Here is a 17,585-nt window from a genome sequence, read left to right as displayed (position 1 = left end):
TGCAGCTCTTGCTGTGCAGGACCTCAGCCCACAGAGTCCTTGCAGGGAAGGCCCACCTCTGCCCTGTAGGCATATAATAAAAAAAGGTGACGCGTCGCTTTCACTGGACTCCAGCCAATGGCGAGACCTCCTTTACCAACACTACTTCAGGGCAAAATGTATTGATGGAGCAGGTGAACACCAAATCAAAGCAAGTGTACACAAGACACAGATGATTTACATCTTTATATTCCAGTTGCACATCTAAAGCATATATTGCCTCCTTGGCATATTACATTGGCAAAAAAAAAGATTGTCGACTAATTACATATATTTTAAAGCACCTTTTCGTTCACGACAAGGATCAAGATCTGATAATTCAGATCCACGTTTAGAAGAACCTCGATCATCTGAAATACACATCAAAATTAGCACCTGGTGAGATATAAAAGATAACACTTCCTTCTTATCTTTCATTCTGACCACTTTCTTAATCCATTTCAACCAAGGTTATTATAGTTACTTGCACTAATTTACAGAATAACAGCAGAGACCTTCCAACTTGCCCCTCAGTTATAAAACGAGCTATACAGATCTGCTACCTGTTGAATAAATGGCATAATCATCCATAATGAAAAAGTGATATTTTGTCTGACAAAAGTCATTCCATCCACATCACCAGTTTTATGTTTAATTCTATTCAGATGTTACAAATATATTTTCCAAATCTTCGAGGAAAGACTGGATTCCTCCTGAATATTTGTCAGAAATTGGATGAGTGCAGGCTATTTAGGTTGTTGGGTGCATTATTGACTGTAGTCACTGCCTCCCCAGTGGCACTGTCAAACAATGACATGTTGCTGGGCTTTGAATGGCATATTACTAGATTACATTTGAATATTTGTGAGAAATTGGATGAGTGCTTGCTTTACGAGCCTATTCTATTGGGAACAAGGACCATTTCCTATTGGTTCCTCTTCCAAATTAGATCAAAAGAGGCAGCTGCAAGTGCTACTCATGCTTTTCACTTAACAACTGACCTGATGGTGGTTTACTGGGCTGGGCAGGGGGCAGAATTGGTCCTTCAGTGCCACACCCTCTTAGGTCTTCCCATCTCTGCTCCCCTTCAACAACTGCTAATTATTGCAACCATCTATCATTCAATGTATTCCTGCTGCTCCCATCACAATCTGCACTACTGACTGCATTATTAACTTGCTAACTTTTCATATCCCTGCGGTTTGCACACAACATTTACATTACTCAATCCTGTTGATGTTGTAATGGACAGGACAGACCTCTGGTGGTGGCCATGGTCTGACCGGTCTCACACAAGGTAGCTTCTGCTTGGAGGTGTTGGTTTTGGACCCTCCTGCCCATTGTGACCTTTGTGGATGAAGTGAGAAGTAAAAGGAGGGTAGTGGTTTCTCCCCCAGAGTGGAATGTCGGCGGGGTACCAGACCTGGCAAAGGCCTTAGCTCAGGAGTTGAAGGACACTCAAGGCGCAGCACCTTTGGAAAAATTTGCGGAGGGGGAAGGGTCATCGTCGCCTGCCACACTACCTATGGAACAGTTTATGGACTTTATTAACGGGGAATTTTGTGAACAGCGAAAAGAGAAGCAGGGGACTGGTCTCGTGTAATTGAGGGAGCAGTAGTCCCTCTTCACAGGACTTTGGACTGTGTGAGAGTATTTGGAAGCGCAAGGTGCAATGATCCAATGGTGGAAAGGGCAGTGTTGGATTATAATGACCGGATTGTTCCATTGGAGGTGGAGATGGCGATGTTGGGGAAGGATTGCAAGGCGCTGCGTGCAGGGTGGATGACCAGGAGAATTGGTCCAGTTGGCAGAACGTGCGAATCGTGGTCTGGTGACGCAGTTGGTGTTTTAGCTGTGATTAGGGGTCGATGGAAGGGGCGGCCATTTTGGATGGGCCCAGCTTAGGGGGGGGAACGGATGACTGAGTGGAGTTTGGATTAGGTGCTGATCACGGACCTTAGCACAGGGGGAAGTCAGAAACCACTGGTGAAGATTGTAATGTGGAATGTGCAGAGGTTAAATGGTACGATTAAATGGTCTTGGGTATTTGCGCACTGAAAGAGTTTGAGGTCAGATGTCATTTTCCTGCAGGAGACACAGCTACAGGTGAAGAATCACATGCGGTTAAGGAAGGGATGGGTGGGGCAGATGTTCCACTCGGGGTTTGACTCTAAGCTGAGGGGGTAGCAATACTGTTCAGCAAAAGGATGGCTTTTGTGGTGGTCGGGGAGATGCGGTACACGGGAGGTATGTTTGTGATGGTGAATGGGATTTTAGTGGGGCAGCGGTGGTTCTAATGAATGTATACACATCCAATTGTAACAACGCAGACTTTATGAAGAAGCTGCTGGTGTCCATCCCGAACTTGGATTCCCATCAGTTGATTGATTGATTGATTGATTGATTGATTGTCACATGTACCAAAGTACAGTGAAAAGTATTTTTCTGCGGCCAAGAGAACGTACACAGTACGTACATAATAGATAAGAAAAATAATCGACAGAGTACATTTACAAATGGTGCATCGACAAATAGTGATTGGTTATAGTGCGGAATAAGGGGCCAAACAAAGCAAATACATGAGCAAGAGCAGACTAGGGCATCATGAATAGTGTTCTTACAGGGAACAGATCAGTCCGAGGAAAAGTCATTGACGAGTCAACAGCTGTGGGGAAGAATCTGTTCCTATGTCTAGATGTGCGGGTCTTCAGACTTCTGAATCTTCTGCCTGATGTGGGAGGGGTCTCTGACAATGCTATGTGCCTTCCTGAGGCAGCTGGACATGCAGATAAAATCAATGGGAGGGTGGCAGACTTGTGTGATGCATTGGGCTGAGTTCATCACACTCTGCAGTTTCTTGCGATCTTGGACCGAGCAGTTGCCATACCAAGCTGTGATGCAGCTGTATAGGATGCTCTTTATGGCACATCTGTAGAAGTTTGTGAGAGTCGATGCAGACATGCCGAATTTCTTTAGCTTCCATAGGAAGTACAGACGTTGTTGGGCTTTTCTTGACTGTTGCATCAACGTGAGTGGACCAGGACAAACTGTTGGTGATGGTGACCCCCAGGATCTTGAAAGCTATCGACCATCTCCACTTCGGAGCCACTGATGAAGACGAGGGGGAGGTTGCGATGCTACGCTTCCAGAAGTCAATGATCAATTCCTTGGTCTTTCCAACATTTAGAGAGAGATTGTTTTCGGCACACCATGCAACCAAGTGATTTATCTCCCTTCTGTAGTCTGATTCACCATTGTTTGAGATGCGACCCACCACAGTCGTATCATCCGCAAACTTATAGATCACATTGGAGTTGAATCTCGCCACACAATAATTTGTGTATAGGAGTATAGTAGAGGACTGAGCACACATCCTTGCGGGGCCTTGGTGTTTAGGACTATTGTGGAGGAGATGCTGTTGCCTATCATGACAGATTGCAGTCTATTGGTGAGGAAGTCAAGGATCCAGCTGCACAGGGAGGGGGTCAAGTCCGAGATTGCAGAGTTTGGTTACTATTCTTGTCGGGATAATGGTGTTGAAGACGGAGCTGTAATCAATGAACAGCAGTCTCACGTAGGTGTCTTATTGTTGAGGTGTTCGAGTGCTGATTGTAGGGCCAGGGATATAGCATCTGCTGTGGAGTTGTTGCAGCGACAGGCGAACTGCAATGGATCAAGACCATCTGTGATGCTGACGTTGATCTGTCTCATGACTAGCCACTCAAAGCATTTCATGATAACAGACGTTAGTGCCTGCTTTGCAAATGTAACCAGCATAGTACAATGTCAACCAATGTACATTTTTAAATTAGGATTTTACTAAAAAAAAAACTCCATTTTCATTTTTAAATATTAAAAAATTTATACGGTCGGTATGTCGTTGAGGCAGGCTACCTTGTTCTTCTTTGGTACTGGTATTATGATGGTCTTCTTGAGGAGGTGGGGACCTCAGAGTGGAGAAGTGAGGTGTTGAAGATGTCTGCGAATACACTCACCATCTGGTCTGAACAGGGTCTGAGTGCTCGCCCAGGGACTCCTCCGGGGCCTGTCGCTTTCCACAGGTTCACTTTCAAAAAGGCAGCTCTTACCTGAGGCTGTAATAGTGGGTATGGGTGTGTCAAGGGCTGTTGGGGTGGGTGGTACTGATGTATTGGCTGACTGTTCAAAGTGGGCATAGAACTTGTTCAGTTCATCGGGGAGGGAAGCTCCAGCTCCAGACATTCCGCCTGGCCTTGTTTTGTAGCCTGTGATCTCGTGTGAGCCCTGCCATACACGTTGTGCGTTTGTGTTGTTGGCCTGAGACTCTAGCATTGTCTTTTAACGTCCCTGATGGCTTTCCGTACGTCGTACGTGGATTTCTTTTATAGGTCAGGATCGTCAGACTTGAACGCCACCGATCGGGACTTCAGCAGGGAGTGAACCCTTTGGTTGAGCCAGAGTTTCCGATTGGGGAATACCCGTATTGTCTTCTTTGGTACACATTCCTCGACACACTTACTGATGAAGTCTGTGATGGTGGGTGTGTACTCGTCCAGGTTAGCTGCTGCGGCCTTGAATATGGACCAGTCCACAGACTCCAAGCAGTCACGGAGGATGTCCTCTGATGCCTCGGACCAGCACTGCACGGTTTTCTTGACTGGCTCAGCTTGAGTTGCTGTTTGTAAGCCGGAAGTAGGAGTACCGACTTGTGGTCGGATTTGCCAAAGTGTGGTTGGGGAATAGAGCAGTAGGCACCGAGCAGTGATCCAGGGTGTTTGCATCTCTGGTGGGACTCCACTTATGGGGGAGCGATTTTAATTGCTAGGGTGGTGGATAGATCAAGTACCAAGCCAATGGCTAGCTTAGGAATGACGAGGGCGTTGGGGGTATTTTTTTATTTTAACCCCCCTCCCCTAGAGTTGGGGGTATTTATGGATCAGATGGGGGGTAGGACCCATGGAGGATTAGAGACCTGGGAGAGAGGGAATATTCCTGCTTTCACATGTTCATCGGGTATACTCAAGTATTAATTTCTTTGTGGTGGGGAAGGCGGTGTTGTCAGGGGTTGTGGGGGCAGAGTACACAGGGATTGTAATTTCGAACCATACGCCACATTGGGTGGACGCAAGGATGAGTGCAAAGACCGGGGTGGAGGTTTGATTCAACACTTTTGGCAGATAAAAAGTTTTGTGATAAGGTGGCATTGGCGATAAAGAATTACGAGGAGTTTAATTAAAATGGGGAGGTTTCTGTGGTCACGTTCTGGGAGGCACAGAAGGCGGTGGTTCGGGGGGAGGTTATTTCTTATAAGGCCTATAGGGGTAAAGTTGAGAGGGAGGAGACGCTGTTGGAAGTTATTGTCCATGTGGGTCTTAGATATTCGGAGGCCCCGGCTAAGAAATTGTTGGCAGAAAGGAAGAACTTGCAGGGGCAGTTTGATCAGTTGACATCGGGGAAGGCTTCGCCGGGTAAGGGGGGATTCAGTATGAGTATGGGGAAAAGGCTAGTCGCCTGCTAGCCCACCTGAAGGCGGCAGGCAGCGGCATGGGAAATTGTGCAGATATGGGAGGCAGGGGTGTGGGGAGGTTCCTGAGGGCAATGGAGAACATCAATGAGGCATTTGAGTCCTTTATGGGGTTGTATAGATCTGAGCCCAAGGGGAGGAGATGGATATGGGGCATTTTTTGGATGGGTTGGAAGAGAAGTGGCAGGCATTGGAGGTGCCATTGGGGCTGCACAGGAGATAATGGAGTGTGTGGGGTTGATGCAATCGGGGAAGGCGCCAGGGTTGGATAGCTTCCCGGTACCCTGTACTTGATCCCCCCGCCCCCCACCAGGGTGGCCGCGGACTGAGTCCCGACCGGCCAGACGTGGTTAGAACCATGCCATCGGGAATTCGGCCGGTCGCGACCGGAGCATCCCTGGAGGGCCTCTGGCAATAGACCCCCAGCCACGCTGCGTAATTTGTGCGCGAGCGATTCTCCAGGTGCGGTGCCGAGCCCAATCCTGTCGTAAAAGTGGATTCTCCGCCCCTGCGCCAAACGCGATTTCGGAGCAGGACTGCAAGAATCCAGCCCCGTAACTTTTACATTTTTTTATAAGACATGAGGAATAGAGTCACAGGACTGCGAACTAGTTTTAACAGTAAGGAAAAAAAAAATTATTGAACATGAAAAGTTGGATTACGATACAATACTCCTTTACTCCCCTTATCTTAACAATTACACACAGGTTTTAGGATTAATACGGATTACAAAGTACACCTTGATCTACACTGGTCTCATTATTGCAAAGTCCCTTTTATGCACACAAGGTGACTGTGGGCAAATACACCCCCCCCCCACCCCCGCCCCCCCTGAACCCCAAGTGAATGTTTGTGGATGGCTCTTCAGAATCCCCGCATGTGATTGTCATGTGAGAGTTTCCAAACTCCACTTCCAAAAACACGCCTTAAAATCTTCTCTTATAATTATGCTTTCCCTTAGCAGTTTGTAATACATACATACATAGAAGATAGGAGCAGGAGGAGGTCTTTTGACCCTTCGAGCCTGCTCCACCATTCATCACGATCATGCCTGATCATCCAACTCAATAGCCTAATCCTGCTTTCTCCCCATAGCCTTTGATCTCATTCTCCCCAAGTACTATATCCAGCCGCCTCTTGAATATATTCAAAGTTTTTAGCATCAACTGCTTCCTGTGGCAATGAGTTCCGTAGGCTCACCACTCTCTGTGTGAAGAAATGCCTCCTTATCTCTGTCCGAAATGGTGTACTCTGAATTCTCAGACTGTGACCCCTGGTTCTGGACGCACCCATCATTGGTAACCTCTTCCTTCATCTACCCTGTCTAGTCCTGTTAGAATTTTATAAGTCTCCATGAGATCTCCCATCATTCTTCTGAACTCCAGCGAGAACAATCCCAACCTAGTCAATCTCTCCTCATATGACGCCATCCCTGGAATCAGTCTGATAAACCTTCGCTGTACTCCCTCAAGAGCAAGAACATCCTTCCTCAGAGAAGGAGACCAGAACTGCACACAATACTCCAAGTGTGGCCTCATCAAGGCCCTGTACAATTGCAGCAACACATCCCTGCTTCTATACTGGAAACCTCTTGCAATGAAGGCGAACATACCTTTAGCCTTCTTTACCGTCTGCTGCACCTGCACGCTTACCTTCAGCGAATGGTGCACAAGGACACCCAGGTCCTGCTGCACACTTCCCTCTCCCAATTTACAACCATTCAAGTAGTAATCTGTCTTCCTGTTTTTGCTTCCAAAGTGAATAACTTCACATTTATCCAAATTATACTGCATCTGCCAATGATTTGCCCACTTGCCCAACCTGTCCAGATCATACTGTAGGATCCTTGCATCCTCATCACACTTCACCCTTCCACCCAACTTGGATCAGACTCTGACTTAATATTCTGAAATCCAGACATGATTTTCCAAATGACACTTTTAAACAATGCTTCATACCACTTTTACCAGTAAATCCAGTTCAGGATTTCACACCAACCCCTTCAGGATTTCTTGGTCTTGACTGCTGTGCAAACTGCTCACAATTGTTTTAAGTCGCAATTCCTAGACTATTATACAAATTTCATCTACCTTTGAAGTCAACTGTCCCAGTTGCTATGATTGTCTATTTAACCCTAAAACAGTTTATTTATTCTTCCTTGAATTCTACTGAACAATACTTTGATTTCTAATCATTTAACTCAAGTCATCTTAAACATTCATCTGTCCCAATTCCATGGTTATCTGGACTGTTATTTGTACTTTAGGAAGCCTGCCTCTTTGCAGCTGCTGTCCTGATAAGTCTTTCTTCCTTATGTTCACTCCCTGAGATCTAGGGCTGGATTCTCTGATTTTTAGGATGTGGTGGCATTGTATGACAGAAAAGATGGTGTAAAACGGACACTGGTCCTCCATGTGGTGGGGGCTAGCATCAAGGCAGCGTAGAGCGCCTGGATCTATCTGCCGATACGGACCGGAGAATTGCCGGGTCCGTGGCCACGCATGCACATGGCAGCGGACTGCAGCGGCTGCGCTGTGCAACATGGCGCCGACCACATGCGGATCCAGCCTCTGAAATATTTCCACCCCTTTGGCCGGCTCGCGCACCGCGGACCACCCCCCAACAGTGCCCCCAGCCCCTGGCAAAGTCCCTCCTGCCCTTGGATCTGCCCTCCTCCGCTGTCGGGAACTCGGCCGGTCAGGGCGGAGCATCGGGGAGTGGGCCTCAGGCAATGTCCCGAGGCCGTTGGTACGGCGCATGGCATACTCTCTGAGTACGCCACTTTGGAGAGGGTGGAGCATTGCGAAAACGGCGCCGCCCCCGATTCAGTCGTGAATGGGGATTCTCCGGCCGAACCTAATTTTGGCGTCGGCGACCAGAGAATCCCGCCCCTGGTCTCTAACTGTCCACCAATTCAGCTAAAAGGATTATGACACAATTTAAAGGATTAACATATGCACACATTTTTATTTACCTTCTTGTTCGTGATAAGGTTCAGGATCTGATATTCTAGATCTACGTTTGGAACTAATTTCTGTACATGAAAGATTTTCAGAAATTCAGTAATTAGTATCAGGTATGGCAAAGACATCATGCAGCTTACCTCACTTTATTTTTATTCATGTTCTCAATCTAAACAATAGCAAATACATTTACTTGTACCAATAAACATAAATAATAATGGGATGGATGTTTAATTTGTCACTGAAGGATAAAATTGGCAATGAAGACCGTTTTACTCCTTCTACAAAATCAATTGGAATAGTCACACCATTCATAACCACAGTTTTACAGGAAAACCTACTTCAATGTTACAAAAAAAAAAACATTTTCCAACTCTTCATTCGATTCTGAACAGGTGTGTGAACTGGGCTGAATGCACGTTACATATGACACCCCGGGCTCTGGCCTCGGCTCTTCTCAGGCGCCCCCGGGCTCCAGCCTTGGCTCTTCTTGGGCCCCCGCGGTCCTGGTTCCTCTTGGGACATTCGGCCCTTGTTCTTCTCAGGACTCGCGAATCCACTGACCACGGAATCCATGCAGAGATCCCGCAGAGTTTGGGAACTCCTGCTTTAAGTATTAACATATACACATATTTTTATTTACCTTCTTGTTCAGAACAAGGATCAGAATCGGATATTCTAGGTCGATATTTGGGAGTAACTTGTGTATCTGAAATATGTGTTTTAGAAGTTGTATGATTAACATCAGGTAAGGTATACAAAGATAGCTTTTCCAACTTTTATTTTAGTTCAGTTTCCCAATGCACATCAACGACAATAATAACGATTACTTATTTTGATCAGTTTTAATAAAGGGAGAGAGTTTTAACTTGTCACTCAGGGATAAAACCAGTTGTAATTTAGGATTTAAGCACAGGAGTGGACAAAGGTTAGAAATAGCTTCCTTTATTCCATCAGCATCAAAACCATATAAACTGTCAAGGGAAAGCTTTACTCTAAGAAACAACTATTTACAGTGAGTATTCACTGACGATGGTCCAGGTCTCTGTCCAAGTCCGGGCCTTGGGTCCTCAGCACAATACCCCCCAGGTATCTTCAGGCTTGTCCTGCTGCATAGACTCTGGTGGCAATCCTACTCCATCTCTCCAAAAGGCTTCTCAGACTCAGGGGTGCTGCCAGTCAGTCTGACTAGGTACCAATTCCACTTGCTGGCTCTTCAGCCACCCTCAGGGGCTTCAAGCCAGCCTAAGCTCATGCCACTCAAGCTCTGGCTACTTTCTCCCTCACCTCATGGCATTTGGCTCTGTGTCAAGCTTACAAGCAAAAATACTGTGGATGGTGGAAACTGAAACAAAATCAGAAAATGCTGGAAAAACTCAGCAGCTCTGGCAGCATCTGTGGAGAGAGAAAATAGAGTTAACGTTTTGAGTCCATATGAGCTGAAGAAGTCATACAGACTTGAAATGTTAATTCTATTTTCTCTCTCCACAGATGCGGCCAGACCTGCTGAGTTTTTCCAGCAATTTCTGTTTTTGTTCCACCCCAAGCTGATTAAAGTCACAGCTCAGTGTCCCACTGGGGCTGACCAGTTCCATGGTTTGTTGCTCTCCCTCACCATTACCACCTGTGCAGTAGGCCACACTCCATAGCAGTAAAGATCAACTGCCCATCGTAAAAAAACAAAGAAAGCAACAGAAACTGTGTTTTTTTAGAACAGTCATCCCATGCACAGCACTGGTTTTACATGAAAATCTACTCGAATGTTAGAAAATAAATTTTCACCCCTTTGCAGAATGATTGGATTGTACCGGAATTTTTGTGTGGGAAATGGGCAGAGTGCGCACCGCATCTGCCTGTTGAAGTGGATGCAAGGAGCACGGCCTTTAAGTTTTTTTTCATTTATTAGGTAAAACTCGGAATTGCCAGTGATACTCAGTGTTTCGAATTTGGCTACTGACTTGATTGGGGTGTGTTGGACTGGGATGGGGGGAGAATTGGTCCTTGATTGACACAGCTATATACACTCAAGTCTTCCCTTCCTGCTACAATTTGATAAGCCATATGTATCACTACCATGTTTTGTTTCATCCCCATCTACTGTTAGTGCAATACCGTATTTGCAACCCATCTACATTATTTCCCTCTCCTCAAATAGTCCTGCAATCTGTCATGTTACTCTACCCTCACATGCATGGTGTTACTTTACTTGTATGTTGTTTCATATCAGTAGCACAGTGGTTAGCACTGTTGCTTCACAGCGCCTGGGACCTGCATTTGATTACCGGCTTGGGTCACTGTCTGTGCAGAGTGTGCACATTCTCCCCGTGTCTGTGTGAGTTCCCTCCGGGTGCTCTGGTTTCCTCCCACATGTCCCGAAAGACGTGTTTGTTAGATGAATTGGATATTCTGAATTCTCCCTAGGTGTACCCGAACAGGTGCCGGAATCTGGCGACTCGAGGATTTTCTCAGTAATGTCATTGGAGTGTTAATGTAAGCCTACTTGTGACACTAATAAAGATTATTATATCTTCATACCTTTTCCTTCTTTGTGCAACAGAGGGAATATATTGGAAGGGTTAGTAGGATGATTGTCAACCATTTGAATTTTGTAATGAATGCTCCTTCCGTAGGAAACAAGTCATGTGGCTGAATAATATGGGGGTAGGAAAACAGGCAGCGCGGATTGTTCACACCAACACTCACCACCCCCCTCCAAGTGAGTTCCGTGTGGAGCCAAAATGGTCCATGCCAATCTGAAGCCATAAAATGCAGAAGGAAAAGGTATGAAGATATAATAATCTTTATTAGTGTCACAAGTAGGCTTACATGAACACTGCAATGACGTTACTGAGAAAATCCTCTAGTCGCCACACTCCGGCGCCTGTTCGGGTACACCTCAGGCAGAGCAGAAAAGGTGGCAAGTGTGAAAAGGGAGGTGGTCAATGCAAGATTGAGGGTGCTGTACCTAAATGTGCGCAGTATACGGAACAAGGTAAATGAGCTTGTGCACACATTGAAATTGGCCAGTGCGATGTTGTGGGCATCACAGAGATGTGGCTGCAAGGGAATCAGGGCTGGGATCTACAAATACAAGGCTATATGTCCTATCAAAAGGACAGGCAGATGGGCAAAGGGGACGGGCTTGCATTGTTAGTAAGGAACAACGTTAAATCGATAGCAAGGAGCGATATAGGATCAGAAGGCATAGAATCTCTGTGGGTAGAGTTGAGGAATCGCAAAGGTAAAAAGACCCTGATGGGAGTGATGTACAGGCCCCCGAGCAGTAGTCAGGATGTGGGGCAGAAAATAAATCAGGAGATAGAAAAGGCATGTAAAGAAAGCAATAGTACAATAATCATGGGGGACTTCAATATGCAGGAGGACTGGGAAAAAAGGTTGGTGGTGGATCCCAAGAAAAGAAATTTGTGAAATGTCTAAGAGATGGTTTTTTGGAGCAGCTTGTGACAGAGCCTACTAGGGAACAGGCAATTCTGGATTTGGTGATGTGTAATGAGGCAGACTTGATTAGGGAACTGAAGGTGAAGGAACCCTTAGGGAGCAGTGGCCACAATATGATAGAATTTATTGTAGAATAAGGGGAGAGAAGATGAAGTATGATAGCAAGCTAGCTAGTAATATAAAGGAAGATAGGAAGAGTTTCTTTCAATATATAAAAGGTAAGAGAGAGGCAAAAATAGACATTGGACCACTGGAAAATGTGGCTTGAGAGGTAATAATAGGAAACAAAGAAATGGCAGACAAACTGAACAGTTACTTTGCATCAGTCTTCACGGTTGAAGACACCAGTGGGATGCCAGAGCTCCAGGAGAATCAGGGGGCAGAGGTGAGTGCAGTGACCATTACTAAGGCGAAGGTTCTGGGGAAACTGAAAGATCTGAAGGTGGATAAATCACCTGGACCGGATGGACTACAGCCCAGGGTTCTAAAAGAGATAGCTGAGGAGATTGTCAAAACATTGGTGATGATCTTTCAGGAATTACTGGAGGCAGGAAGGATCCCAGAGGACTGGAAGGTGGCTAATGCAACACCCCTGTTTAAGAAGGGAGGGAGACAGAAGACGGGAAATTATAGGCCCGGTTAGCCAAACTTCGGTCATTGGTAAGATTTTAGAGTCCATTATTAAAGATGAGATCGTGGAGTACTTGGAAGTGCATGATAAAATAGGACTGAGTCAGCACAGCTTCGTCAAGGGGAGGTCATGTCTGACAAGTCTGTTAGAGTTCTTTGAGGAAGTAACAAAGAAGTTAGACAAAGGAGAACCAGTGGTGATTTATTTAGATTTCCAGAAGGCCTTTGACTAGGTGCTGCATTTAAAGACTAACCCAGATATATATTTTTATTTACCTTCTTGTTCCTGACAAGGTTCAGGATCTGATATTCTAGTTCTGGATTTGGGAGTGTCTTCTGCATCTGAAACGTTTGAGAAGTTGTATAATTAGCATTATGTGAGGCGTACAAATATGGATTTCATCACTTTTAACAGAATCCATAGAATAGAATCATAGAATCCCTACAGTGAAGAATGAGGCCATTCAGCCCATCGACCATCGACCCTCTGAAAGAGCACCCTAACTTAGGGGCCCCCCACCAAACATATTCCTGTAACCCCACCAAATCTGGCATGGCTAGTCCACCTAAACTGCACATTTTTGGATTGTGGGAGGAAACCACAACACCCGGAGGAAACCCACAGGAGACGTGGGGAGAACGCGCAAACTCTACACAAATAGACTGTTCAATCCTCCATTTCTGTCATCGTAATTATAATTATTTGTATCGATTAATGTGAAAAATGGGATAGATTTTCACATCATTTTATGTTCCTCAGATACAAAACTAAAATGCAGATGTTTTGCAATTGTACAAATGATGGAATCAATGGAAGTGAAAAATCAGGTTTGGAAAAAAACGTCCCATGGCACAGCATCATGTAAATTCAACTCCAAAGATAAAAAAATTCCAATCCTCAGCAGAAAGATTTGCTCACTCCTGAATATGTGGGTGAAATGAGCTGTGCACATGTTACAAATGAAATTGCGTTCAGCAAACATTAATTTATAGGACAAATAGTGATGCTCTCCACGATCCATTCCTTTCCTCATTTTTTGAGACAGGGCAGTATCTCCTAAATATAATTAAATTGGCTGGGATTTTCCGCTCCTGTTGGTGTTGGGTGTGTTTGGCAACGGGAGCGAAAAGTATTATAAGGAGTGCAAGGTCACTTTTTACGTCAGCATAAAAGCACAATACGATTGTTCCTTCGTCAGTAAGTGGCCGGGGGGCGGGGGGGCACGGTAGCACAGTGGTTCGTCCTGTTGTTTCACAGCGCCAGGGTTCCAGGTTCAATTCCCGGCTTGGGTCACTGTCTGTGCAGAGTCTACACGTTCTCCCCGTGTCTACGTGGGTTTCCTCCAGGTGCTCCGGTTTCCTCCCACAAGTCCCAAAGACATGCTGTTAGGTGAATTGGACATTCTGAATTTTCCCTCAGTATACCTGAACAGGCACCGGAGTGTGGCGACTAGAGAATTTTCACAGTAACGTCATTGCAGTGTTAACCTAAGTCTACTTGTGATAATAATACAGACTATTATTATTATTATTAAGTGACAGGCCATGTTCCAAACGTTCAATGGTTGGAATGTTATTATAATAAATTAATGCTAGTGTGATGACAGAATGGCGTGAAGCATAACTGCTCTCTGAAAGCGCGCACCTGTTGGGCAGACCTCCCAGGGCAACTCAGATCATTGGTGCGCTCAGGGGGGAGAGGGTGATACTTGGATAGTGCTCTGGTATCAAGTTAGCACCCACTGCCATGTTCCAGGTAGTGCCAGGGTAGTGGTGGTGGTGGGGTATGCCTGGGTGAACTAGTTTGCTCGCTCTCCACTGGGCAGTCTTTAAAAATGGCACCCTGGAGTATCAAGTGACAAAGTAGATGGCAAGGCGGATGAATCAGAGGCTAGCCCGCCAGCGATACTCCATGGGACCAGTGACTTTAACATTTTTTCTTCAAAGTGCTGCACTACATGGCAGATAAAACCGCTTTTGCCACTGGCAGCTTCAATGTTGCTTTTCCCACCTGACATCTGTCTTTACTGAGATTGGGGAAAATCCTGGGTTGACTTGAAAATAGAGAAAGGTTTCAAGCATTAATATGTATACTCATTTTTAAGTACCTTTTAGTTTCTGACAAGTATCAAGGTCTGATTGTCCACGTCCATATTTGCCTTCTTTACCTGAAATATATATCAGAAGTAGCATAAGGTTTATTAAGGTCCCAGACCAGACCCCAACAGTTGTTAAGATACTGGACAAGAACCCCAAACACTTCTTTTCTATTTGTAAAACTGTGAGGAAAAGGTACTTCACTCCAGGAGTGATTCCACTGATAAATAGGGATATATTATATTAAAACAAAATGTATTATTAACACAGGGTTAAACTATAATAAAATCATAGAAAATAGCTCACAATTAACAGTTAAACAATTATTAACAAAAAAAGGAAACAGTTTAACTTCTAACTGATATCTTCTCTAACTGCAATTAAGCAAAGCCCAACACAGGTTAAAAGCCACTGATAAATAAAGTTAGCAAACACAAGGATACTTGCTGTACACTCTGGATAGTGATTTCTAGGAAATACTGCTTGTTTATAAGATGATCAGGGGAATAGATAGAGTAGACAGTCAGAGACTTTTTCCCCGGGTGGAACACACCATTACAAGGGGACATAAATTTAAGGTGAAAGGTGGAAGATATAGGAGGGATATCAGAGGTAGGTTCTTTACCCAGAGAGTAGTGGGGGCATGGAATGCACTGCCTGTGGAAGAAGTTGAGTCGGAAACATGAGGGACCTTCAAGCAGCTATTGGATAGGTACATGGATGACGGTAAAATTATATAGTGTAGATTTATTTGTTCTTAAGGGCAGCACGGTAGAATTGTGGATAGCGCAATTGCTTCACAGCTCCATGGTCCCAGGTTCGATTCCGGCTTGGGTCATTGTCTGTGCGTCCTCCCCGTGTCTGCGTGGGTTTCCTCCGGGTGCTCCGGTTTCCTCCCACAGTCCAAAGATGTGCGGGTTAGGTGAATTGGCCAATGATAAATTGCCATTAATGTCCAAATTGCCCTTGGTGTTGGGTGGAGGTGTTGAGTTTGGGTATGGTGCTCTTTCCAAGAGCCGGTGCAGACTCAAAGGGCCGAATGGCCTCCTTCTGCACTGTAAATTCAATGATAATCTATGATTAATCTAGGACAAAGGTTCGGCACAACATCGTGGGCCGAAGGGCCTGTTCTGTGCAGTATTTTCTATGTTCTATGTTCTATGAAACAGCCTGCAGAGCCTTCTGTCTGTGTCAGACTACTGCTTAACCTGACAGAAATTTGAGAAAAGCTCCTGCTCAGCTTAAAGCTCTTAGCAGACGATAAATTAAGCTCCCAGCTTCAGACCTGGTTCCTCCCATTAATTACATCATCTTTATCCCATTTAGATTCCCGGATCTGCTTACCTAAATCTAAACACAATGGGAGCGATTCAAACACCGTGTTGCGCTCGGCGCCGATCCGGGAATGCCGGATGAATAGCAGGAAAGGTTAAAATTGAGATCCTGGCCTGCTTCCAATGGTGAGTTCCAGATCTCACCCAAAAAAGGTGAGAAGGTCATTAAGCCTAATTTGCATTAATTTCAATCTCATTATCGAGATTGAAGTCAAATGTAACGGCCTCCCAGGTGTCAACCAACTCCCCAGTGAGAAATTACGCAGACGTCATTTAGTTCTCCTTTACAAAAATGGGAATCTGGCGGAATGTCGACTGAGAAGTAATGAGGAGGTGAGCAGCCCTTTCCATTTTCAGCATGCAGCCCAGGAGCACCAGATTTGCTGTTCCAGTGTTCGGGGAGGGTGGGGGCCCTTCAGGGAGGTTGGAGTTGTTTGCAGGGGATGGTCACCCCAGGGCTAGGGGTGAGGGGCTTTATGTCTGTGAGGCCTTCAAGCCATCATTAAATATTGGGGAGACCCATAACAGGGGCAACAGCAGCTGCAGCATGTATGTCCTACCAAACACTCCAGGGCAGAGCCTTGCTGCGGCTTCGCTCATGAAAGTCAATTTCACCACCTTTCACTGTGAGCAGCCTCCAGCTTCACAGCTGAAAGTTATTTCTAATGAGGGATTAACCTTGATAATTGTGATAGCACTTCACGCTCCTGAACTCTCAAGTGCCTCCTCGAAGGAACAGATGCCATGAGAGGATGATTAGTGAACTGAACGTCCTGCAACCATTGATGCTTGGACAGTGTGGCTAAACTCTAGGAACGTCAGTACCATAGAGGCAGCTGCCAACAATCAAACACTAAAGACCGGGGCTTCACTACTGAAGACCCTCTCACAGCTAAAGGGTAAATATCCAGATGAGCAGAGAACAGCTGAGTACAGCCTCTCTAATGTTGCTGGCAGAGGTTTGGGGTGTAGGAGTTCCTGATCCTGTCAAGAGTGTGCAGGGCGAGGTTTGCCAACACAACTGGCTCACTGAATAGCAGTCTGAGAGAAGGCTGGACAGTAATGGTAAGGGTGGGGAGACCTGGGGGATTTGAGGGTCCCGGCATGGAAGTCCTATCTGATTGTCAGTCTCTCTTTTTCTCCAAATCCTTCCGATACAAATATATTTGCTCATGTAGATCCCACAGAGCCTGCCCTCGTTCTGCTTGCTGCATTCGAGGAGGTCAGGCACCGTAAAAGGCAGCAAGGCCAACACAGGCTGTAAGCAGCATCACATGTGCACCCCCTGAAGACCTGGCAGTCCATCAGGCTGAGGAGGGGGCCAGAGGGAGAGGCTAGCGACATGCCAAGGTGTACAGGAGGCAATGGTCTTTCCATGAACGACTGGACAGCATATGCTGCAGAAGAGACAGTGCTGTGCCTGTGCCATGTACTCGCAGTCATGACATCCCATGCAGGAGGAGAACACCCACTGCCAGTGGGCGTGAATGTCACAGCAGCACTGAACTTTTATGTCACTGGGCCATTTCAGGACTTGAGCAGGGGCTGTGTGGCATATCACAATCTTCATCCCACAGGTAC

At 45.8% G+C, this 17,585-nt stretch overlaps 1 protein-coding gene across 1 annotated transcript in view; it reads right to left on the bottom strand.

Moving 5' to 3' along the window:
• The window catches only part of LOC140414008 (uncharacterized), an 82,222-nt gene extending 67,631 nt beyond the window's left edge, over window positions 1-14,591 (bottom strand). Inside the window, exons 1-5 of the mRNA XM_072500953.1 lie at window positions 14,532-14,591; window positions 12,850-12,915; window positions 9,128-9,193; window positions 8,496-8,555; window positions 324-414 (exon numbers count right to left, since the gene is read on the bottom strand). Of these exons, the coding sequence (XP_072357054.1) occupies window positions 324-414; window positions 8,496-8,555; window positions 9,128-9,193; window positions 12,850-12,915; window positions 14,532-14,591 (343 nt within the window). The remainder of the gene's footprint in view (window positions 1-323; window positions 415-8,495; window positions 8,556-9,127; window positions 9,194-12,849; window positions 12,916-14,531) is intronic.
• Between the last annotated feature and the right edge of the window lie 2,994 nt (window positions 14,592-17,585).

The sequence above is a fragment of the Scyliorhinus torazame genome, chromosome 1 (assembly GCF_047496885.1).
Source record: "Scyliorhinus torazame isolate Kashiwa2021f chromosome 1, sScyTor2.1, whole genome shotgun sequence".
Taxonomy (NCBI): Eukaryota; Metazoa; Chordata; class Chondrichthyes; order Carcharhiniformes; family Scyliorhinidae; genus Scyliorhinus; species Scyliorhinus torazame.
This window is presented reverse-complemented; position numbering and strand designations above follow the sequence as displayed.